The sequence below is a fragment of the Caloenas nicobarica genome, chromosome 3 (assembly GCF_036013445.1).
Source record: "Caloenas nicobarica isolate bCalNic1 chromosome 3, bCalNic1.hap1, whole genome shotgun sequence".
Classification (NCBI taxonomy): domain Eukaryota; kingdom Metazoa; phylum Chordata; class Aves; order Columbiformes; family Columbidae; genus Caloenas; species Caloenas nicobarica.
In genome coordinates, this window is record NC_088247.1 from 73,918,616 (window position 1) to 73,943,761 (window position 25,146).

The window sequence follows — 25,146 nt, forward strand, 5'->3', positions numbered from 1 at the left end:
AAGATATCCTGTTTGCAAGCCCAAAAAATGGAAGTTGTCACGACTAGTTGCTGCTGTTCATTGTTTTAATATCTTGATACCAATTAAATTTGTCTAGATTAACCAAGAGTTCACCACCTCCTCCACAGCTCTCTGATGCTGGAGGCCTGCTAATTGCTTCAGAAACAAGTGACAGACTCCTGTCTTCTACTCTTAGATAGCAGTGCAAAGGGTTGTTTGAAAAATTTGGCAGAAGAACAATTATTTTAAATATACCATTCAATTTAAAAGCAGCAATAGCTTCACCTATACCTGAACAGATGAAGAGACAAATACACACTTTGGGCAATTTTCATGTCATGTGTTTCTCAGAGGGTTTTTTTTCAAGTTTCGTGTGACTTTCTGGCAGCTCTGTTTTATTCCCAATAGAATTAATTATCTAATTTGATGTCCTGTCAAGAGGCATAACACTGCTTCAGGGGACAGAAAGTTTGGAGAAATGTTTGACCTTTTAGCTGCTTAGCCAAACATAAGCGCTATGTAAACAAATGCTGTTTGCCCACCATTAAGAGTGACGCATTTTTCCCTGCTCGTGCTGACTGTACTTTTTAGCATCTATTTAGCTGCATTAAATTGCCTCCTCTCTTCACGCAGCTGGAACACTTATCAGCATAACCAGTGACAAGGACAGGTTAAAAATGCCTTTATCCAGATCATGTGCTATTTCTAACAGCACAACTGAGAGTAGAAAAGGAATACTGTTTTTAAATGCTGAGTGCACTAATTCTGCCAAAATTTGAAAGCATCTAACTTTTATAGTTTAAGTGGTCCTCTCAGTATGCAATTTTTAGCACATAAAAAAAGACTGCAAGTTTTGTACCTTAGATTGCACAATATTCAATACAAGCCTGTCTGTCACTGTTTGCTTTGTACAACACCAATGACAATGAGAGATCAGGCAATAATGATGGAGTATAGTGAATTACAAAAAAAAAAAAACAAAAACATTTTTCTGTAAACCAGTATTCATGTTAATATTCATAATTTTACTAAAAACCAATTACTTGATATCAACAATCCATCATAGACCTCTTTTTTCAATGTAGACTTACACCTGACCTTCCTGTCTGTGTCCAAAATGTGTTCACAGCTATGGTCATTTATATACACCAGTGAATAATCTGCAATTATGTTCCATTATTTCAGCATCTAGATATGTGATTTCAAAGGGAATCAGGACTGTTATTTAAGCATCTAGATATGAGATTTCAAGGGGAATCATAGGACTGTGCTCTCTCCCCCACATTGAAGTTACTACCCATTTCAGTATTCATTTCAAGGGTAGATGATGCCAACTTGGGATACTTGAAAACCCTACCCAGAACCATCCCATTCTCCAGGCTGAGAAATACAACAGGTTAAAAGTAATGATGCTGTAGTCCTTTAATGTATAGTTGGTTACAAACCCTCAGATTTGTAACATGAATGCAGAAATAACACCAGACCTTCATCTGACACAGTGAGGATCAACCTACAAGCCTCCTGTTGTAGGGTCAGAAGCTGGACACTGTGGTGATCACAGAAGCTCTTGGACTAGGCATGTATTATGTTCTCAGAGGAGAAAATAAAGACCACTGAGTGACAGTCTCAGTGCTAAAGGGTCTACCATGGTAGTACCTGGACACCACTATTTATCGAGAAACCTTGCTAGGACACGTTTAGAATGCCTCCATTTCTTTAAGAGTGTTTTCCATTATATCCACCCTCCCAGCATAAACCACCGTTTCTTTCTTCTCTCTAGTATGTTCATTTCCTCCTATTTATCGAGAACTTTACACCTCATAGATTCAAGCTGTTCTGAAACAGAAATCAGTTTTCGCGCTATCCTCTTTGCCTCATGTCTGTTGCAGGTTTCTGGAGGTATAAAAATACATGCACAATTTAAAAGACAAAGCTGGTAGTAGAAAGCTAATTGGCATCTAAAGCTGTGCCCATTGCACTTTCAGTAGGCATATCCAAGTACTAGCTTGAGTTAACCACGCTGAGCAGTCCAGACCAGGAGCACCCACAAGATTGCCCCCAGTTCAGTTGGACACACACCCACTGTACCCATGCTTCATTTCTTCCAGTCCGGGCACTGACACATGAGCTATGCCGCTCGCCTTTCACAGCCACTGCAACGAAAGTCCTTTGGCACTTCATGCAAAAACATGGTCAGGGGCTAGAAACAGCAGGAACACAGCCAAGAAGGAAATCACTGCATCCCAGCACAGAGAACAGATAACAGCACGCTAAGGAGCAGGATAAACATGCTGTACTCCCTTAGGAGAGTCCAGAAAATGCACTTTGGAATTTTACAGGCCAACTTCACTGTCACCTCACCCACTCACCTCACTAAAGTCAATAACATGATCCTACAAAATCCTACAGGGCCAGGTCACGCTTCTGCCCAGCTAGGGGCTTATTCGAGTCAAAGACTTTTTCAGCTTTTTGCAGCTTGTCAGTGAGCTCATCTGCAGCCCCTTGGTGTCTGTGCTGCGGCAGCTGGAGCTGTATTATGAGGCCTTGCCAGCTCCTCATCCAGGGCAGGAGGGGAGCTAGATGCACAGACTGACAGTGTACCTCACTCCAAGGGTCTGTACTAACACAAATTATTTTCTTCCATGGTGACAGCGCAGCTCAAGGTCACGCTGTTTTCTGTCTCCGACACCTTGGTTCACCTCTTGGTGTTTGTCCCCAGGGGGAGCTGCAGAAAGCAGAGCAGCCAGGAGAGATGCCAGGGTGCAGGATGACACCTCCAAGGCTCTGCAGTTGCAGAGCCAGCAGAGAAGGGAAGGAAGGAGGAAGGGAAGGCACCGCTGGAAGGACGGACTAGTGAGAGAAGAACCGTTCTGTCTCTGCCATGTGAGAGCTCCTAATTGTGCAGCCTGGCCTGTCTGACCAGTGCTGTGAGCAGGTCAAGAAAATCCTGGTGACTCAGAGTCTGCCCTGGGAGGAGCTTTTGGAGCCTGCAGTGGCTCATTAGCCGCATTTGCAACGTAATGGCTTTGTGCCATGCTGTCAAATTCAGGACTGGGCCACTGTGTTAGGTAATGACAATGTTTCAACGATTAAAGACTGCCTGTTGTGATCCCAGGACACCTAAATTTCCTAGTCTCCAAGCAGCTTGTCATGGACAGCCAACCCTGCCCTGTCTCCCTCTGCTCTGCGGTGCAGTATCAATGCGCAGTCAATAGGTCCAGTGAGAGCCGACAGCTTTGATGAGAAGTGAGGCAGGCTGGAGGAAGAGAGGGTGAGCCCAGCTGGAGTGATGCACCACCTCACGTAGGGAAAGCGCTGACCGTGTGTCCTGCTGCTCCACGTCCCAGGGGCTAATGGGCACGAGCTTCTCAAAAATCCTGCTCGTTCTGTGTGAGCCACTGACAGTGATAGAGAGCACATCCCCACCCTGTGGATCAGGATAGCAACTGGTCCTGGAAGGGCCTTACAGAAATGCTACCTGGAGACAAAGAAATAATGGAAATAATGGCTTCCTTTTAAGAAAATATTAAGAAAACATTTTATTCCATTTTAAAAAATAGATCTCCATTTTTTCCTTTGAGAAAACTGTAAAGTTCTCCTTTCAAGTTAACTTGCATTGAACACTTTTTAAAATTACTTAGCATTCCACCTCACCAAAAACCAAACAAAAAAAAAACCTTACCAAACAACAAAAAACCCTCAATATTTGCAGAGCCTTGTTCCTATACTGCTAGAACATGTTAGCATATTTGGCTCAAATTTCTTGGCTTGGGCTTCTAAACACAGCTGTAACAGAAAAAGAAGAATAGCAATATTTACATCTTTCTGACTTGGCTGGCTTTGATTCCTCAACATGTAATTGAGGAAGGTAGGGAGGGGAAGTTTGAGGTTAACTGAGCAAGTATTTTTTAAATTAGTACCTGATAGGGAGGAGAAGGGGATAAACCTTTACCCATTGTTTAAATGTCTTTTAGCTAATTTTATGCAAAACCATTCCTCAGATATGCCTTGGCCTAGAGGTTTCTGATTGTTTTATTCATTAGTCCTGCAGGAGACCCAGCGCCAATGACTGATTTTATGGCTTTTTTATTGGTTGGCTGCAAAGCTCCGGAATGCAAAGCCTGTACCATGCTGTAGAAACAAACATAACCAGGGCAGCTGCATTCAGGCGTATATTCATTGACAGGAGGATAGTTACACGAGGGGGGAATTTTTTAATTGCTGAGGAAAAAAAAAAAAAAGGAGAAAAAAAAAAGCAGAAGCTGGTTTGATTGTTCAAGCACTGTTCCTACTGAAGGTGTGTTTGTAGAAGTGAGTTAGAGGCTGGTGATAGGAGCTGCCCACGCTGAAGCTAACAACAGCCCACAGCTTGGAGCAGGACACTAGGACACTGAGTCACTGCACAGAAAGCAGATTTAGACCCTCCTCTATCCTCAAAGAGGAAATGCAGAAGGTATTTCAAATCACCGCTCAAACAGTTATTTCCTTATTCATCACATAATTTGCTAACTGGTATGTTCTCGTGCTCTAGAAGAAAACTGTGCTTTGAGTACAAGTTTTCAATAAAGACATAAAATGCAGGTGTATTACAGTCAGACTAGTTACACTGTACTCTACCCTAATGTCATTTCACAGGATTTCTCAGTTCATTACTTGTCTGCTTTTCTTTTTGTTCTTCTACGACTTTCCAGATTTATGAATTTCATTCTACTCAAAGGTCCTGATCCAGATTCCACTGATCAAAGGCCTTACCAAAAGACGCTCCTTTCTCGAGCAGTACATAAATAGACTATAAATCTCATTGCCATTACTGAAGCAAAGTACCCAGCAAGCACCCAAGAGGGACTGGACTATTTTATGGATAACTAGAGCATCCAGGACTGATACAGTGAAGACTGAAAAGAGGCTTAGGAAGGGCAGGTGAAAGCACGTGATTCAGGGCTTAACCTACTCATCATAAGCACGAAAACCAGTTATCATGTCTCTGCCAGCTGAAGGGTTTCGTGTACCATCCCCTGGGATGTTTTTAACACACCAGAGTGCTGTGACTCTGACAGTGACAGAATCAGTCACAGACTCATAGAGATGATTTGGCAGTTCCCCAGGTTTCTTCATCATTAGAAAGTCTCCCACTGACATTTACTGGTTTCAGATAAGGCCAAGAGCGAAAGAAGTATAGGAAAGAAGTTCTGCACCTGATTTCATTAGTTGTCAGCACATTTTGATCATACTAACAGGAAAAATCTCAACAGCCGAGGTACTTTTTGGCTGGTTTTCTTTACTACTCTTTAGAACACATTATTACCATAATTTGTGCCATATTTCTTTTCTGCTTGACTCAGAATTGTTCTATCACTCACCTGTTCTATCTTCCAGAATCCATCTCATCCATAGCACCATTACTAATTCATTCTACAGTCCAGAATAGAAAAAAGAGAACAACAGTTTCACAAATATCTTTTCAAGATCATATACAAAGTCAGACGTGAGCAAAGAGTTGTTACATATAATGAAGATTATTATATATGTCCAGAGGCCAAATGTTGCTCTAAGAGGGCATAGAGCAAATTCAAGCTCACTGAACTACAGCGAAGTGACTCCAGGAATGCTCAGTGATGTGAAGGAGAGAAGAATTGACTCTCTGTGAGGAGCTAACAGGATTCAAACAATCACCCTCTACTTCATTAAAACTGCAGCTTCTTTTCCTAAGAGGGGAAACCTCTTGTTCATTGAATGAAAATTCTGAAAAAAAATTACACGTTACTTATACACACAGTGAGAGGCATAGGTATCACAATAGCATAAGTGGGCAGCTTAGTTGTTCATACTGCAATATTCATACTTCACCTCTTCTCATGAGATCTCAAAAATCCTACCAGATATTCTAACATCTACTAAACAATGTTATTTTAGAAAAGACATCAGTCTTGTATGAAAATTTTTTCCTCTGCCCACCCTCCAAGGATGATTTTCCTATACACAGAAAGAACTACACATGGTCCATGGCAAGAGGAAAAAATTGGTCTTGGGCTCCCAGTAGCAACTAATGCATGCAGATTTTGATTGTTAGTTTTCATGCAAAGCTAGAAAGTTGTCATTAGGATAGCACAAGTTCCTAGACTTCTCTGGAAACAGATCACTATCCAGAACTGAACGGTCTTATAGAGTATTGGATTTTTATACCTATAGCTGTCAAATCTCTCAAGAACTCCTCTCGATCATTCTAGGATGTTTATCATTACTCCCTTTCAGCCCTTTGGCAGAAGACAAAATGTCATATTTTTCCCTTTTACCTCTAAAATATTTATAAAAGCTTTCACAAAAATCAATCTCTCTACCCAGATAAAATTTGCATATGCGTGCTCTATAAATATTCCACAGTATGCTCCTGATCCATCTTAAATTCATGCCAGTTTGACTTTAACCCACAGTAACACATCATGAATTCTCTTTTGGTAGACAACTGTAGACATGTAGAGTACTTGGCCACTGTTAATTATCTTCCTGCTTATACTAGCAGAAACCAGTGAAGATGAGTCTCTTTCATACTTCTTAACTGCAGAATCATCCAAACTACATTTTGAAAGCATAGTGTACATGTTATAATGTGTACACACTAAATACACTGGAAACAACAATTTCAAAGATAAAAAAATGTCTTAAGTCATCTAGTCTAGTTAGATTAACAGGTACAAGAAAAAGGGATGGGTAAAAAGGGGAATCGGCAGCTTAGTGAAAGAGTGACTTCTTAATTCTTCAGGTTCAGACAGTGGAGGGGGGAAGAACAGGGAAGTTGGTAGGAAAGATCTCCCGCTAGGACAGCTTTCAAGCCTAAAGGTTAGAGCTCTAGAATTAAACAACCATTGAGGGTAGCAAGTCAAATCAGAGCTTGGAGCAGGAGTAAGGAGATTTGAAAGGGGCACACAGCAGAGTCATGGAAACACTGGGTCAGTCCAAAGAAGACAGGGAGCCTCAGAAAATTTGAGAATAAGTTAGTCAAAACAAGGAATTCAAACCAGGTCCTGTCTTAGAGGTGAGGACACAGGCAATTGAAAGCACAGGCTTTCTTATCTCCATAATAGAGAACAAAGTCAATGTCCCAGCAAAAGTGACACAGTCCAAAATTTAACAATGCAAGTGGCAGTCTGTGTGGTCAGGAGACTCCTCTGTGATGACATAAGCTCTTTGGTAGGAGTCAGTTGTGAATGGCAAAAGAAAGCCTTTGTCTTGCTCAGAGCTAAACTCTGTCTCCCAGTGTGACTGGTACATAAGACAGAAGCGGGACGGAGTTGGATGCAAACAAAAATATACATTAAGAAAGGAGAAAGATTTTTGCCTAGGACAGGCCATCTACAGGGTCTAATACATTTGCCTTCCCTCCAAGACCTGAGGTTTGTAAAAACTTCAAGAACTCTATCTGCTTCTGTTTTATTCCATCTACCTAGTTGCTACTAGAGAGATTGACTACACTTGCAACACTTACTCTCTTTTTCTTTCCAGCACAGTCCTGGCCTTCTTCATCAGAACCTGCACTTCTTACCTGAGTTCCTGTATTTCTGGATCCTTTGAAGGATTTGTTTCCATCTCTTTGATGTGAGCCTTCAGAGCCTATGAGAATGCTTGAAAAAGAGTAAAATGTGAAGTAATGTCATTGAATATTTATTTCCTTTGTTACAGGTTCTGGCAGCATTTATAAAATTACATTTTCAGTAAAATTCAATTCTGATTTAAACTTCTGAATGAGCTGCTCATAAGACTAAGAGCTAATATGGCCAGACATGAAAAAAAAAACAACAACAACACCACAAAGTATGGCAGGTTTTGGAATCACTCAAACTTTTTCCGTTTGTAAATAAAGGTTTGTTACAGATAATAAAGTATATGTATTATTCTATCGATGTGTCACAGCCAGTAAATATGAACACTCAGACTTATGCAAACCCCTTGCTTTTGGACACTTTCAGGTGTTTTGCCATGGAGTAGTGTGTTGCTCATCCTAGACAAAGCATTTATGCTGTCAGCTGTGCCACATTCATCATTATCTTTCATTTTCATTCCAACAGATTGTCAACATCACACAGGAGCTCCCAGGCTTAATGCCAAAGAAAGGATAGCTAGGGTTAAATCCTCAGAGAAAATCCAAAACATTGGTTGTGGGTTGATGGAGAACACCGGCTTAAAAACCTAGCAGGAGCAGAAGGGGCTAGTTTTGAGTAGGAAAAGTGAAAAGAGTAAGAATACAAAAGGGTTAGACAGAGAAAGGGACCGAGACTCACAGGGCCGGGACTGTCCAGGCTGGGCTGAAATGGGGTCCTGCGCCATGGACAGGGTGCTGTATGAGCTCTTTCCCAGGTTTCCCCTAATATACTATGTGAGTGCAAACACACGTATTGCATGCTTTGCTGCTGTCTTGTAACCTAGGGGACACTGCAGAAAAAGTCAAGGCTTACCACTATATGGTTAATTAAAAGGCATGAAGTTGGAACACTGAGACACATGCAAGGGCTTGTCATCTGACCAGTAGGGCCAGAAGCAGAACTGGGAATGCACTAAAGACAAAATCATATGGCTTTATAACCATACAATTTAGTTTGCCGGTCAGGTATGAAGAAAAATTGAGGGAAACAACACACACACACACACACAAATATACGGACACAGAGTCATGGCCCCAACTTGAATGAACAAAAGCAGTGACTGAAAACATAGCCTGCTCCTGAACCACTGAATATGAGCGATTTCCAATTCACCTTTTTCCCCAGTGCTTTTTCTTCCAGTCTTGTGGCCTTTGCATCTACAGATGATTTGCAGAGGTGTGCAATTCCTTGTGCTTTCTCGTTTCTCCATCAGCATGACAATGATTATGAGTGGAAATGATGTCAGCTCAAATCACTGAGCAGACTGGAAATCAACCTTCTATAGAGGTGTACCTCTTAACACTTCTGGTCTCTGCTCTTGTTTACTTACCTGTGTACAACGGGAGAATGAGCAACAATGAGGAAGAAATCAGTCATCTCCTTTGAGACCACAAGCGACTAAATGAAAAAAAGATGCTATGATCCCATGAAGTTTGTTAGGTATGTTTGATTTTGAAGCAAGGGGAGTAGAGAAAAGTCTCCTGAAGAATATAAATCCTGGGGAGACTCAAAAAGGGTTAGATGTCCTAGATGCACCAAAAAAAAATTGACAAAGAGCACTTGGAGATAATGCATTTAAAACAATAGTAAAGGTACATTTAGCTTATGTTGTGCTAAAGCTTAGGAATATTTCCTATCTTAATTTCCTTTTGAATATCAACAAATATCAGAGAACTGTTGCATATGTCTTCAAATACTTCCTTGACAACCTGTCATCACTTGTAATGGAGGGGATCACAGCTATATATTCTCTGGAGCTCCTGTACAGTCATCAAAATGAATGACTACATACCTGCATGTGCAGAAGGTGCTCTAACGCAGTTACTGTCAGAACGTATTAGTTTGTTCAAATTCATGCCATTTCTCCTGACAGTATGCAGTAAGAAATACCATGAGAATCCAGATCAAGTCATGGTCATAGCATGAATTCTGTATTTTGATCATCAGTAAGATGAAAGCTCACATTCAACAAGACAGAATGTACTAATCATCAAAAAGACTTACAGAAAACAAAGAATACACAAATTTGTGTGGCAGAAGACAATTACTACATTACGCTTCAACTTATAGTTGAATATCTTGCTGACATCTTTAGAGCTAATGCTTCCATAAGTATAAATTAGTCAGCCTATCTCCACTGAATTTGACCAATCATCTCCAGATTTAGAAGGAGCAGCCCTTGGAACACATTACATTCCTTAAAGCAACTTAGCTCACAGACATAATTAATATATAAATAAACCAAGAAACCCAGTAAGGAATACAACAGTTAAAATCATATAATGTTATAGTTCAACGTACCACCTCTGACTAATAAACCTGGAAGAGAGAAAGAAAGGATCTCTGAGGCAACCTGTGCATTGTGTTCGTCTGTCATGGGAACTTTTTCTCTAGGGTGCTGCTGGCCTCACTTCTAAGTGCTCTGTTACTAAGATCAACTTTTTCACAACAGGCCTTTTAAGCAGATAGTAGATTATGGCAGTTTGTCACTTTGTGAACATCCTTGTTTCAAACCAAGTTTGATAGAAATTTTGACCATTTAATTAAAGGACAGAGACTGCCATCAGTGCTAGTTAGTACAGCTTTCTGCTAAACTTCACCAGTTACACGCTCTCACAAAAATTGTACTGATTCAAATTGTTTCTGGGGAAAATGTTTTCTGGGAAAAAAATCTGCTTTAAAAATTACAAGATCAAGCTGTTATCCTGCTATAATACAGCACTTTGCCTCTTCTGTTTTCCCCCATCCCTTCTTCCTTTTACTCTGGCCTCTCAGCACAGAGGCGCAGAAGAAAGGCTGCTTGGGGATATTTACCAAGGTAGGAAGTAGTCAGCTTTTTTGGCAAGTTAGTTAACTGCGTGTCAGATATCTCCTAGAATCTAGTGGAATATGGATTATGCTCCTTCTTCAAGGGTTATACTCACAAGAAGATTGAATTAATTTGTCACCTCACTTCCCTCATTTTGCATAACTTTTCTGGAAAAGCTTTGGTAGCATGTTGGAAGTACACAAGAAAGACCTCTGCTTACTTGCTTGATCATTTCTTCGACAGTTTCTGGTATACATAGCATTACTGTTGGGATGGCTGTTTCAGTCGAGCCTGACTTCTATTTTATCTGTCAGCGGCCGTCTCTCCCCTGGTACTGCAAATACCACTGCTTAATTCTCTGTACAACACCCTCGATCAACCAGCTGGCATCTTCCAAAGGATGAAAACCTGGCTGTAAGTACCACAGTGAGGGATGAGGTGCCAAATTATTTCAAAACTTACTCTCATCTACATGAAATGCCAGTTCTTCTCCAGCCCACACTAGCCTGCTCATTTCTTAGTTTATGACCCCCAACTGCTTTCATCAAAGTCTACCCCTTATTTCTATGAATCCAGTATCTTAATCTCCTTCCTGCACTTGGCTCTGAGAGCTGACAAGATTGTTAATGTTGCCCTCAGGGCAACAACTCAAGCAAAGCAACTTCTGCAAGGTGTGTGTGCTTGTCTGATCAAATTCACTCCCCATCCCCCCACTACAAGAGGCCAAGCAGAGTGCAGCAACTGCGCATAAAGAGATAGTCCATAGCACACAGAGAGAAGGTAGCTTGTTTTACGAATTATCTCAAATGTGCTGCTGGACAAGACACTGAATATATGGTTCCTGCAGAGCTGCTGTCCAACAGCGATTTTTCCCACACAGATCATGAGCTTGCAAGATCCTGCTTTACTGCATACTTAACGCATTTCCACGTGATAATGGAGGGAAGGTTAAACAGTGGCATACAGCTCTGGGCTCAGGGTTTTGGAGCACATACTAGATGTGTCTTACAATAACACAACTACGAAAACACATGCGATCATTTATCTGACAAGAAGAGTGGGGTGATTTTGCCCAAACCTATTCCGTTTTCCTGGAACACACATAACCAATCCACTCAGAAAGATGATGAAAAATTTACTTTTCCATCAACTTGGGGACTCTTTTTCCTACCTTAGCCAGCTTTCTTTCATGCTGCTCTGGTGCTTTTGTCCCTCTGAAATCATTCTGTAACAGGTCATGCTTTGCTATGAACTCCTTCTGGAAATATAGGAACTTGTTTAAATGATCAGTTTTAGTTACACCATCCAGGTCCGAAGGTATGAAATGATATTCATCCTTGGCATGCTCCATAACACACTGTTGCCTGTTCTTAACTTGTTTGTTTTTCAACACCATGATCTCTGACACATCTAACTCAGCTCTTTTGAGAAACATATGGAGGCTGTCAGTTCTCTCCTCTACTTTCTTTTTAAGAGCTTTCAACTTCAACATTTCTAGCAGAGTAGAAAAATCTGCTGAGACACCAACACTGGTCACAGGTGACTGGGGACGTCTGTTATTAGGGCAAGAAAATTCACCCTGTGCTGGAAGCAGAGGGTTGCTGGAACAAAAGTTACCTGAAAATCTTTTCATCTTCCTTGCTCTCTCATTTTCAGCTGGGGATTGATTTCTTTCTGTCATGAAACTAGTTTGTTTCCTGGCAGAGTACAATCATCCCTGTTGTATTTTCTCTGAAGTCTTACAAAGCTTGCTATGATTTAAGTGTCCTGAGGTGTAAAGTTTAACATCTGTTCTGTAGGTCATACCCAAACTATCAAAGAGATGAGCCATGCTCCTCACTTATCAAGTTTCTCTTCGTGATTAAATGGATTGTCGTAGCATATAACCAAAAGAAAGAGGAAAGACAAAATACACTTAAAAAGAGGGAAAACTTTAGAAGGTAAAAACTTTCAACACAGAACAAAACTCTTACACTTCTAGAACAGAGCATTTTACATAGACTTAGCCTATACAAATATGTTACCTTCCTTGTTATCCACAGCTTTTTACAAATAATCAGACAGACTTAGAAACTCGTGCATGTTCCTGCCAAGCTCAGCCTCCACCTGCATTTCTTGGTACCACAGACTTTTTTCCCCAAGGATTCTCCATGATCTCTGCTGCTTGAGAGAGCAGCTGCTTCTGCCCATTCATCAACACTAGGTCTAAGGCTGGTCCCTTTCTATGGTGTGTCAAATAATCCCTTTTGGAAACGCTCAATATTCTTATTGGTGTGTTGTTTTAGAAATTTAGACTTGTTAATTTTAAGTCTGACTTTGTTCATTGCTAGATAATACTTTGTTACCTGTTAATCTTGTGCCAGTTCTTTACTTGAAATAGTTCTTCCCTTGTCATCTACCCTTTAACGTCATTTATAGGAAGAAATCTAGGCTCCTCTCAGGCTTTCACTCAAGCTCAGTGTATGTTGTTTATGGATAAACATATTTTTGTAAGGTAGGCTCGCCATTCTTGCAGTCATCTTAATAACAATGCTTTTCTCCTCTTATAGTTACACTGAGGTACAGAATGGTTGACATCAAAGGGCACCTCAGGAGATCATCTAGTGCAGTTCCCCTTCTCAGAGCAGGGTCAGCTACACCAGGTTGCTCAGGGCCATGTCTAGCTGGGTTTTGATTATCTGCAAGGAAGGAGTCTCCATAACCTCTGTGAGCAACCTGTTCTGACATTTGACCACCGTCACCATATAAAAATTTGTTTCTTGTGTTTAAATTGAATTTGCTGTGTTTTCACTTGTGTTTATTGCCTCCTGTCCTGTCACTGGGCACCACTGAGAAGAGGTTGGGTCACCCTCATAACTCAAAAGGCCCACAAACATTACAGCAGATAACTAGCTGGTATTTGTGGCAGTAATGACTTCATCATCCACTTACACACAGCATTACATACTGCAATAAACTCAGGTAACATCAGGATGTCACCAGCATGATCCTAACACTTGAGAAAAATGGTAGTCTTGTTTTCCTAACTTTCCCTGGAAAGTGAACCATTCATATTTTTGTTGTTGTTTTTGTTTTGTTTTAGTTGGGTTTTTTTGGAGGTGGGGGGGAGGGACTTTTTTGGTAACCCATGTTATTATTATACCCTGGCTCAGAGTGACCTAATAAATGAGTCACAGTTGCACTCTGGTGTATTTAGAAGTATTTAGGCTTGTGCACACAGATACTGTGGTCCTGCAGGACCTTGTTTCCCTGGGCGACCAGGCAGTGAAACACACAGATGCAGAATTAGGGAGAGAAGAGGCTGGTGAGTTGTCTCCAAATGGACAGCAATTTGGAGGAAAACAGTGTGACTCTCTTCGATGTTGCGCTGAGGCAAAGGACCAGGCAGCAACCAAGGTGCAGGTGCTACTTAGGCCAGCTCTCTGTATCTCAGGGAGCAGGAAAAGACCTTAAAACTGCTGTACACCCTGGCAGACACCCACACAACATAGGAAAGACACTCAAACCTACCGGAGGCCATGCTAAAAGGTAAGGGCACAGCCTGACCTCGGTATCCCACGCTCCAAACCCAATGGCAGCCCATGAGAAAGCTAATGAGAAAGGCAAGAATAAATCTGCATTGTTGGCATATGCCAGGATGCCCAAGTGGCATTTGCTCTCAATGCCAGTAACAGGCAAGGCCAGCTTCAAGGAGCTAATAATTCCAAGTGGCTCTCACTTTTGTCTCCTTAGCACAGTTGGCTTCACCTCCTCAGGATGGTGAGAACCTAATGCGGCTAAAACAGGTTCCTCTTAGACCCTCCTGCCTCTCCAGCAAAGCCAGTTTGCATGTTTGCTGTATTAGCAGCGCACCAGTGCTTCTCCTGGCAAGCCGGCCCTGCCCAGTGGTGAACATGGAGGGCTTGTAGCAAGGGGGGACTTTGACTCAGCGAGCCAGCAGTGCTGGTACAGTGACAACCTGTGTCCAGCAGCTCTGAAATGGGGGAAGATGTTTCTTTGTGATGGGATACAGTCCCTCCCCAGAAACACATAGAAGTACTGCCTCTTAATTTCAAGCGGCACAAGACACTATGAGTTGAATGCATTAACATTAATAGCAAAAGCAAAGAAACATGGCTATGCTGCTCAATAGGAGGGAAGCGGGCAGAGAAGGCCAAAAATGTCAAAGTGAGCACTGAAAAGGTGAGCAGGTAGCTTGTACTGGTAACATCAGCAAGAGAAGGATAAATAAATGCTAAAAAAACTACTAGCCTGTTTGAGCAGGCTAGACAGCACTTAATGTACTGCTAATTTTGCTGAACCTGATGAACATCTGTCTAGCATATGTGAAAAACTGCTTGAAACAGTCTCAGACGCATTAGCAGTTACTTTGGAGCACAGCTCGGGTCTGGTCAGCCACCAACAATGGGAATAGCTTAAGCACAGGGTCTGTGTTTAAAAGAAGTGGGGAAGGGAGAAAGGAGATGAGTAAAAGCACAGCAACTTTACCTTCAACTTGCAAAGAGAATGAACATCCTGGAAAAAAGTAAACTTGTTCTAACCACCGACATGAAAAACAAGGAGCTGAATAACAGCCAGTATGACAGTTTAAAAGTGTTAGTGCAGGGGAGAAGAAGTAGCTGTTGTGTATTTTGACTTGACTTAGGCTTTTGGCCTTGAGTGGCATTTTTATTAGAAAGTAAAACAAATTAAAAAAAGAAAATAATCTAGATGGAGATAGGCTAGTATGGGTGCAAAACAAAACAAACCTCTGTAAAACTGTATTTAAACAGTAGTTATAAAGGTTCCCTGTGCAAATGGAAGAACAAGCAGTACTATATGGAGATTCATCCTGAATCTATATCTAATTTTTCCAGAATTTTTGTTTAGTTATGGATGATAAAATACACTGTATGCTTATTAAATTTGAAGATGACATGAAATGGAGAGGGTGTGCAGATATTCTTAGAGACAGGTTTGAAACTGAAAATGCTCTTGATAAATTATAAAATTCTGAGAACAGCTGGATGAACTTCAATATGTGCAGAAACAGTCAGCTGCTCAGTGGCCAGCAACAGCTGGCTCAGTAGAAAATTATTTAGAAAATATCTGGGGAATATGCTGAACGACATGGTCAGCACAAATCAACCATGTCAGTATGGTGAGCAAGAAAAATGCCATTCTGGCAAATACAGGCTAGTGTTCAACACATAACAAGTGGGAATACTCCTGTCAGTGTGCCCAGCACAGAAGAGGCTTCAGCCAAATGTTATGCCCATTTTCAGGCACTGCTTTTCAGGAAAGATTGAGGACAACTGTAGGATTCCACAAGAGAGTGAGCCGAAACCATAAATGAAAAGAATATGTATGTAGGTGGAATAATTCAATTTAGCCGGAAGAAGAGGCCAAATAAGGGAGATGTAGCAGAAAACATGTTTGTAGCATGACTGCAAAGATTTTAAGAATTCAAGTATAAAAAAACATCTCCACTGTTACAGAGAATGCCTTGCTGTTCCCAGTTTCCAAATGAGCAGCCTGGGGTGTCCAAAAGCAGACCCTATCTGCTCTTGCTACCCAGAAAAACAGACTGGGGACTGCTAGAAACAGCCAGAAAGTCAAATCTTGACCTGTCAGCCTAGACAACATGATAACCCACAGAATCCACTCATTATTAAATGGTATTTGAAGTGCATATTTAAATATGATACAGTTGGAGCCTTGATTTACATATCAAGGAGTAATAAATTTAAGTGGGATTGGCTCACTGGAAGAAGGGCCACTAGGGAGAAGTAGCAGAAAGTGTGCAGATATGGGTAGGTTTTAGCACAGGGTAAAGGCTATAGACTGGTATCTAATAAGGCAGAACTATACTACTCCTTCAACAACAATATGATACAGGGAGCAAGGCAGGGGGGGAGTGGAAATAAACCATTTAATTTTCCCTTTCTGCCACTCCGTTCTTATCTCTCTTTTTTAATTGTCACTTCTAATTCCAGAACTCTTTAACTGTACCCATGACTGACTTATGCAGGAGGGATGGAAATGAGCATGATAATAAGGTGGTGATTTTTTTTTTTCCACAGAAATATGCAAGATAAAGAACATACTGCAGCATGTTGAACAGAGGAGGAGTAGCAGTTGATCATATTTTCTCCTGTTTTCTGTCTTTAAACAGACACAAAACCTTCTTGTGGAGATTACCTTCATTTATTCTAGAAATGTAACAGTAAGCTGGCTAGGTATAAGGCAGAAAAGGAAACTAATCATGTTTTCTCATTCAGAATATAGCCCGTGATTGCCCTGAAGGGAAGTCTGGAGCTGGGCTGTAATAAGTTCATACTCAGATGCTGTCCTTTCCTCTCTGGGCGGATCATGGTTGTCTGAAAACCTCCACACAAGAGCAGTCCTGAGTTCAGTCCTCATTTAAGCTGAAGCTTTCAGGTCTAAGTGGATAGGAGATGACACGAAATACAAGGTAAGGTACAAAGCAAAATAAAGCAAATTATCTGTTTTAAAACAGTCTTCTTAAACAGTTCAGAGCAGGAATTCACTAATTTGTCTCCTTAGTGACTCCATCAATGAGCAGATAAGAAAGGTGAACACCTCAGGGCCTGTGTTTCCTGCTGGGGGACAGGTGTGCATCCTGTCACTATTGGTTTTGGTGGTAAGTGGGAGGCCGATAAGAAAGTGAAAATTTCCAAAGGCACTGGGCAAGATGTTGGGCAGCACAGGCACTTCCCCTTCCAAGACTATAACCTCCACTGCAAGTAAGAGCAGTCTGTTTCTGAAAACTCATCCCACCACGCCTCTATAGCCTATAATCAAAGAAAACACTGCTCTGAAGAGGAACAAGGTCTTTGAACTTGTCTGTATAGAATAAACACAAGCACAAGCAGATGGGAAACTGACTAACAAAAAGTAGTGGTTAGAAAAAACATCGGAGAGACTTCGATAGACTGGAGGAATGGGCCAGCAGAAACTTCGTGGAGGTCAAGAAGGGGAAGTGCAAAGTCTACAACAGGGATGGCCTAACCCCACATAGCTGTACTTACTAGGGATGAACTGGATAGGTAGCAGCTTTGCAGAAGAGTACTCGAGGAGTCCTTTTGGGTAAGTTGCACAAGAGACAGTAGTGCGCCCTGCAATGAAGGCAGCTAACCACATACAAGGCTACACAAACAAGTGCATAGCCAGCAGACGAAGGAAAGTGTTTATTCCCTGCTAGTCCGCACTGGCAGGGTCACGCCTGGAACATGATGTTCAGCAAGCAAGAGATTGACAAACTGCAGAGAGTCCAACAGAGGAATACTGAGATCACTGCGGCTGGAGCATGGGCCACCCCAGGAGGAACTTTTTTCTGTAGCCCAGAGATGAGACCACTAGGGAGAGGCAGAAAAGAAACTGCAGTCTCCTGCTGCAGTGAGTGGTAAAAAAGAAAGAGCCTCCTCTCAGAGGTGCACAGCAAAAGGGCAAGTGGCCACAGCCATGTATTGCAACAAGGGAAAAATTGGTTGGATATAAGGAAAAAAGTCTTCACAGTCAGAATGATGCAGCACTGAAGCATGTGTCCAGAGAGGCTGTGAAATCTCTGTCCCTTGGAAGTACCTGTAACTTCACTGGGTAAGGTCCTCAGTGTCTGATCACAATTTTTTAGCCCAGCATAGAGGACAGCTGGACTGAGTGACCTCCAGAGTTCCCTTCCAACTTAACTTTCTCTATGTTTCCAGGAACATCTTTAAGTTTGCAAATAAAACACTGTAAAGCTAGGAAATACCCTGATGTGCTTCCTGCCATCCTCTGTCTTGTGCATTCAAGCTGCGCACTGTAGGTGGCAGAGAAGCAACAGGAAAGAAGATGCAGGTTATTGTAGTCACAGTGCCTGAAGGATGGAAGCAAGGCAAGGTCTGTAGGAAGACGTAAAGTCTTTTATTAGACTGACTGATATAGTTAGAAGAACTTGGACGGGATTTCAGGCACACAAATGCTTTTTCATCCCGAAAATAGAACCAGTTCACTTTGGCGCTAAGTGCAGGTTGAAAGCAGTTACTCTGAATTTAGCTAGCTATATTTATCAACTAGACCATCTGAGAAAGAAACACCTCACATAATTGGTGCTTGCAGAGTGGAAGGGATGGCAACTACATTTTCATCTTTCCTCTCGATATACCTCCTGAGGGAGGCAGGATACTCTTCCCTAAAGAACCTGAAGGTGGAAGAGGGGTTTGAAGCATGACAAAGCAGCTCAGTATGGCTGAACACAGCTTCCCAGAAATTGGGAAAACTTGGGCTGCACACTGTGAAACACGTGCATGTGCCAGAGCCCTGCAGGAGGATTTGGTCAAGGTCACTGACTTGGGGCGGCCCCTCGGCATGTGCCACACGGATCCTGCTTACCAGCGTGCACCGAACACTCCACCTGGCCTTCAGCCATGACTGGCTGACAGGAACCTGCGCCTCAGCACTGAGGTGCCTTGCCTGATCCTCCCACCACCCCCAGCGCTTGGCAGGGTTCGGGTCCGCGCTCATCACGGCCCCATCCCTCACCACAGACAGTGGCCAAAACCCCACTGTCCCCAGGCTCCCACCCTGCCCAAGCACCCAGGCCTGAGCCTCACTTTCCCTCATTGCGTTTCAGCCCCACCTGGGCTTGATTTGGGATCAGCTCTGAGGCACTTGTCTGCTACCCTGCTGCCCTCCACCAAAGTTAAGACAGAGCCTTCAAACCCAGCCCAAATCTACCATAGGACCCTGTTGCTCCTTCACGAGCCTTAACCTCTGGTTACAAATCATCCCCTCTGCACCCCGTGGTCAGCCTGACACACCTCTCCCCACAGCGGCACTCCGAGCCCTCTCATCCGCCCATCTCATCGTCCTGGAGGAGGGGTGCTGGCATGCTCAGTGCCCCCAGAGAGGATTCTGGGACAGCCCTTCCAGCTCCCCAAGTACTTCTTGTTCTAATTATTACTGCTTCTTGCACTAATTACTGTTTTCTCCAGTTTTTGCTTATGAATGGCCTGACTGACACTATTTCAAACCCCCACAGACAACCAACACCATGCATCCCTTGTCTAAAAGTATTTGTTGCCAAAGGAAAAAAAGATAGAGAGAAAAAAAATAAAAAAGCTTTTCTTCTAGCAAGTCCTATTTTTTGTAAACTCCCCCACACGCACCATTTTCTGTTCCTTCCATGTCTTTAATTAGATTTACTTTCAAAATTTGTCCTGAATCTATATGTTCCTTATGTAAGGTCAATTGATTCGAACACAGTGCCTTGCTGTTACTTCTTCCCTTCCTCCTCCTCTCCCTCGCTATCCTTGAATACAGGTGGCACATCTACCACTTTTTAGCTCAGTAATAATAACCTTTGACATCCTTTTTTTAAAAAAGCTCTCAGGCTCCCAGTACCATGTACCAGTCCTTTCTGCATCCACGCACCGCAACCATTCAGACTCCCCAGAGGAGACCTGAGCGTGGCTGAGCAGTTGTGGTTTCTGTTCAGACAAGGCTGACTCCTTTCCTCTCAACCTGGTCTCTACCCCTTCTCCTCCTGCCTCCCTCTCTTCACTCACCCTCATTTGCCTCCTTCCACCTCATTTAAAGAAAAAACTGTGGCAAAGAATTTGCAGCTCCAAGCCACTCAGGATCATGCTTGTAGCAAATCCGAGGCACCAGCACCCATTTCTGAAGAAATTCCTGGCTCCTGGGACACATGAGCATCCACCTGCTGCTTGTGGTCAGAGAGTCTGTGGAAGCCTCAGGCCAGCTGTAGAGATCTGGGAGGAATGCCTACACAGAATATATGATTAATTTGGATATTTCCTGCAGACCTATGACATTGATCCTGTTCCCACTACTTAGCTCCTACTTCTCTGCTTTACTTTCACTCACACACATACCTGCAGATGCTTGTTTTTCACTGGTACAATTTGCCTTCCAAGCCTTGCACTATCCTTTCTGTCAGTGTAGGAGTATAGAGGACCTTGGCCACCTCCTTGCAGAGTGAAGCTTCATCTGTTTCTAAAGAGATCGTGTTACTGAGGTATTATAAACACAAGGGAGCTGAAGGACTAAGATTTTACATCTAGTCCTCTGGTAACGCTTGAGTTTTCTCTCCACATTAGCTAACTTCCAAAAAACATAGTGCTCTTGTATGAGGAGATTTCTTTCCTTGACAGAGCACTAAGACTTTTCATTATATATGAAAAGTATTTTAACCTTTAAGGAAAGAGGGCTTCCTGCTTTGCTTTGCTTTGCTGACAACGGCCAGTGACTAAACATTTTTAGTCTTGACCCGAGCTGAGGTGCCAGGTGGCTGCAGTGTGAAGGACTGGCAACAGGTCTAATCCAGCAAAGCTGAAGGTCCAGTTCCTCACATAGTCACACCAGTATCTAGTGAGAGACCAAGAAGCAGGATGAAGTCAAAGCATTAACCTCTCCAGGAATTTGAGGTGGGTGAGAAGGATCTGTCACATAGGAAACAGCCTATAGGGAAGTCTGTACTAAGACTCAAAGATGAGTCTGTACACTTAAATCAAACAGGGGGGCAACACCATACTGTAAAATGGCCTGTGGAAGACCTGAAAGAAAACAAGTGACAGAAAGTCTTAAGAGCACAATATCTAGCAAAGTCACAGCCAAACCAAGCCTCTGTGAGTGTCAGACCAGACTGCTGAACCAATGTCAAGTTGTTGAATCAAACCATAGACAAACTGATGACAGAGTGAGAGTATGTGGGAAATAAGATGGAAGATGACAAGAGACCCATCTGAGTGGCTTCATGACCATGAGCAAGGCCCCATCTTCCTAGCAATGTTGTCCCATCACATATGCATTAGCTTGAAAACCCCATAATTTGTTCCCAGTGCAGGTAGAAAGGAAGAACTATTACTACCAAAAAAACCCAAACAAACAAACAAAAAAACAAACCCAAACAACCAAAAAAACCACAACCAAAACAAACAAACAAACAAAAACCATAACACAAAACAATGATACTGATGCCTATACATTAAACCTACAAGCATACCTAATGAAATCTATTTCCCCTGAAGCCTGAGTAATATTAGACTGCATGCCTGATTTCTAACAAACTAGAAGACAATCACATTAGTGAACATCAAGCACAGCACTGATCATCACACCTGCCAGACTCGAAACGCTGTCCTTGGGATGACAGACACTCATCCTGCAGACCAGCACACAGCAGCCTGAGCCCCTCCTTCTGAAGGATCTTTGGTTTATTCTCAGTAGCCACAAAGTAGTTGGACCCAGTTATAGCTGAGAATAAACGTGAATCCCCACATCTGTACTCAGCAGTGATCATTCCCAGCCAGCATTCCTACATACAGTGACCACAAATCTAGCTAAGTCAATCCAGCTTTGTCACTAGTGAAACATGGAGGCGCCAAGCTACAGAGCCTCTCTTACCTCAGAGCTACTGCTCCTGTTCCTCAAACTATATGTTTGTGTAAGGGGAAAAGAAGCAGCAGCATTCCTTCCATTACTGTTGGTGCTACAATGGGACTTTTGTTTGCAATGAACAACAGAAAAGGCTGTGAAGAAATCAGATCTACTGCTACAAGTTTTATGGATATTATCTTTCCCCTCAAATGCCCTGAAATGCAAATATCTTACGGTCGTTACATATTTGGTCATAGTCATGAGTTCCTTTTACTTTAATTTCATATTGTCTTTACGTAAAAAGACACAATCAACCAGAGGGGCAGGAGGGCCATTTGAAAGGTGTGATGTACTAGTTCTGCAAGCCTCTGTGAGGGGCCCCAACCAGACTACTGCAGCTGGAGTGACCTTGTGCTCAGATCCATGGGGCAGGTCAGAGGCTGCCCAGGCACAATGAATTCAGCCCCACAGAGACGGCCCTGCAGCATATGGAAGAGGCAGGATGAGGACAGACTCTTTCTCAGTTATCCCTGGCACAGAAGTGGAGTGGATGCTGTGTTGAGCTAGATGTATGATCTGGGCCATGTAGTGGGCCTGGGCAGGCTCATACAGGTCCCTGTGTCAAAGGCAAGCTCCAAAGCTGGAGAATGGGGGCAAAGAGCATTTTCATTATTAGAGTAGGTCTTCTGAGGTCCATCACCAATCATCAGTGATTACACTGCTACCTTTGGAGGCTAAATGGACATTGCACTTTAGGGACTAATGATGGTTTAGACATTTACACCTGTTCAGCCCCCATGCAAGACTGGTCTTTATGAAAAGAGTCAGTAGGACCTTTCTGTGAAAATTCTTCATGAACACAGCCAGGATCCAGCTCCAGTTTTTTCTATATGGACCAGGACAGAGCTGAAGGCTCTAGGGTACAGAGGGGAAAAGGCAGCAGGCTGAGGAAGGCTTACAATGGGACTGGGATAACTCAAATCTGTCTGCTATGCAGGACAGGCTTTATACAAAGGACAAAATGGAGACCTTACGTACTTATCATCCATCACTAAGTGTTTACAGGACCTGGGCACAGCACCACAGTCCAGCTAGTCAGCAGTCACAGCAGTCTCATCAGTACTACTGGGAAGGCTGGTGTCAACACCAACAGGCTCCAGGATTAGATTTAAGAGAGTTTCTAAACTTAAATTCTTAAACAAATCCAGAAGTCCTTAACAAGTCAAAATCTAAGATCATTTTAAAATATGTGCTACTTAGTTGTTTATCTCCATCCCGGTTTTGTAATCACACTTTTGGCCCAGAAATATAACCTGTACATAGTCCAAAACATTGCTGCACTCAGTCTTGAAACCCAGACTTTTTTGTTAGGAAGCATTGTTCCCCACTGCAGACAGAGTTAAATATCTCTACATGATGCATCTTAAACAGAAAAAGAACAAGGTAAACCCATACTTGTTCTGAGATATTGCAGGCATGTTGCATTTCTTAATTTGCTTATTAGGAATGCCAAAAATAAAACTTTCGCTGGTATTCATACAGTATGTGGGGCTTCAATAGATCTTATTCTTCTACTATAGTTCTGAAGTCAAAGTTTAAACTGTAAAGCATAGTCTGATATCTTAGGTCGTTTTCTAGCAAGGCCAGACCAGACCTCCTACTCGCTGGCGCCTTCATTCACCTTCCATAAAACTTTTGAATATATTGGCTGATATCATCCAAAGTTCAGAGGGGAACAGTCTCAAAAAAATCAGAGTTCCACATTTTATAAAACCACTGGCTGTTTAGAGAGAGGACAGGAGTCCACCCCATAACTTTTCATTCCGTTGGCCAGTTTCTACAGAATAGGAGTCTGTGTACCACAGCAAAAGCACAGCAAGAGATGGATTGTAATGGGAAAGAGAGGAGAATTTCAAAGTTGTGTAAAGACAGCAGAAAACCCAAGTTAATATTTTAAACCAAAGGATAACAATGCAAACCCATAGGAACCCAGGCTTCATCGCCCTGTGGGTCAGAGGAATACCTGTTTGGGAACACAGTGCTGGCTCAGGCCCTTCGAGTGGGATTTCACATCAGCTTTGCTCCTGTGGATTCCACCAGTTAATATTGCTGGGAGCAGAGATGAGCAACACCATGGACTTCTGTCCCAAAGTCTTTTCTGCACAGCAGTCTATTTGGTTTGGTTGTGTCTGTTGGTTGTGGTTTTAGTGACTGGCAGAGATCGCCTTACCAGTGGTACTTACCTCTTCCTCATCGAACAGAGAGGACTCGTTTCCAGTCATACTGAGCACTTTCTGATCCTATTAATGCAGTGACAGTGACGTGCAGAACTGTTTCTGGGTTAGATCGCTGTAAACAGCCAGTTCTAAATGAGGTGCAGTACCACATAGCTGTACGTGACTACAAGAGAGAAAAGTGACTGCAGCTTTGCTAAAGCTTTGCCTGTCCTGCCAACACCCCATTTCCAACAAGCTGGGAATCTGCCACATGCTAAAAGTAGTTGAGAAAGTTATTTCTCAGTATTTCAGCATTTTAAAACACCAAAGTTTTGCTTCTTGTAGTTTGTTTTTCATAGTTTCATTATGAAGTCTGTTTCTGTGTGTTTCCACTCTGTTGTTACCATAGGCATTGTTACCATTATTTCCAACAATCATAATAGCTATTTGAAGTCTGTATAACCTGGAGAAGTAGTGTCCAGGCAGCCTATTATAAAGTTAAATGTTTTGGTTTAGGTTTGTTTTGGTTTGGTTTTTTTGTTTGTTTTAAATACCACTGTCCGTAATGGAGTTTTCACACATTCTTCCCTCTCACCATTTCTTGGCATGTAGAAATCAAAGCACGTTACATTTTTCTCTACTTGTGTTTGAAATAGACACCAAATGCAACATGGGTATAGTGCTGGAGAACCATATAGGCTGTAGCATAATCACCTATTTTAGAAACGTGCTTTTACATACATATACATGAAAAACCATGTGGAGGATTTGGACCAACCCTGTCAAGTCATGTGGAGAATTACACACTTCTTACTTGGTTTCTAATCTTATTGCAGAATGTGGCATATTCTATTTATTTGCGCTTTTTTTTTTCCCAAGGTGAAAGCAACACTAGTGAAACCGGTGCTCCCTATCAGTGCAGCTCCTGGATAACTTGATGAGACAAGTTCTAGAAAGGAAGAGAATTCAGTCTGCTCCAGCCCATCCTCTCTCTCTTCTGAGGTTACCAGCATCCCACTCAATTCAGGACAAGCATAGCAGTAATGTCACTTACAGAAGAGAAAATATCTTATAACCATCGGCCTACCCTGTAGAGATCATAGAA

At 42.3% G+C, this 25,146-nt stretch overlaps 1 protein-coding gene across 1 annotated transcript in view; it reads right to left on the reverse strand.

The window, feature by feature from the left end:
* C3H6orf118 (chromosome 3 C6orf118 homolog) overlaps positions 1–24,887 on the reverse strand; it is a 70,321-nt gene extending 45,434 nt beyond the window's left edge. The window contains 10 exon segments of the mRNA XM_065631499.1: positions 1,707–1,774; positions 1,777–1,893; positions 5,361–5,412; positions 6,483–6,573; positions 7,541–7,608; positions 8,451–8,538; positions 9,252–9,397; positions 11,618–12,285; positions 24,637–24,740; positions 24,856–24,887. Coding sequence (XP_065487571.1) covers positions 1,707–1,774; positions 1,777–1,893; positions 5,361–5,412; positions 6,483–6,573; positions 7,541–7,608; positions 8,451–8,538; positions 9,252–9,397; positions 11,618–12,285; positions 24,637–24,740; positions 24,856–24,887 — 1,434 coding nt within the window.
* Positions 24,888–25,146: the final 259 nt, after the last annotated feature.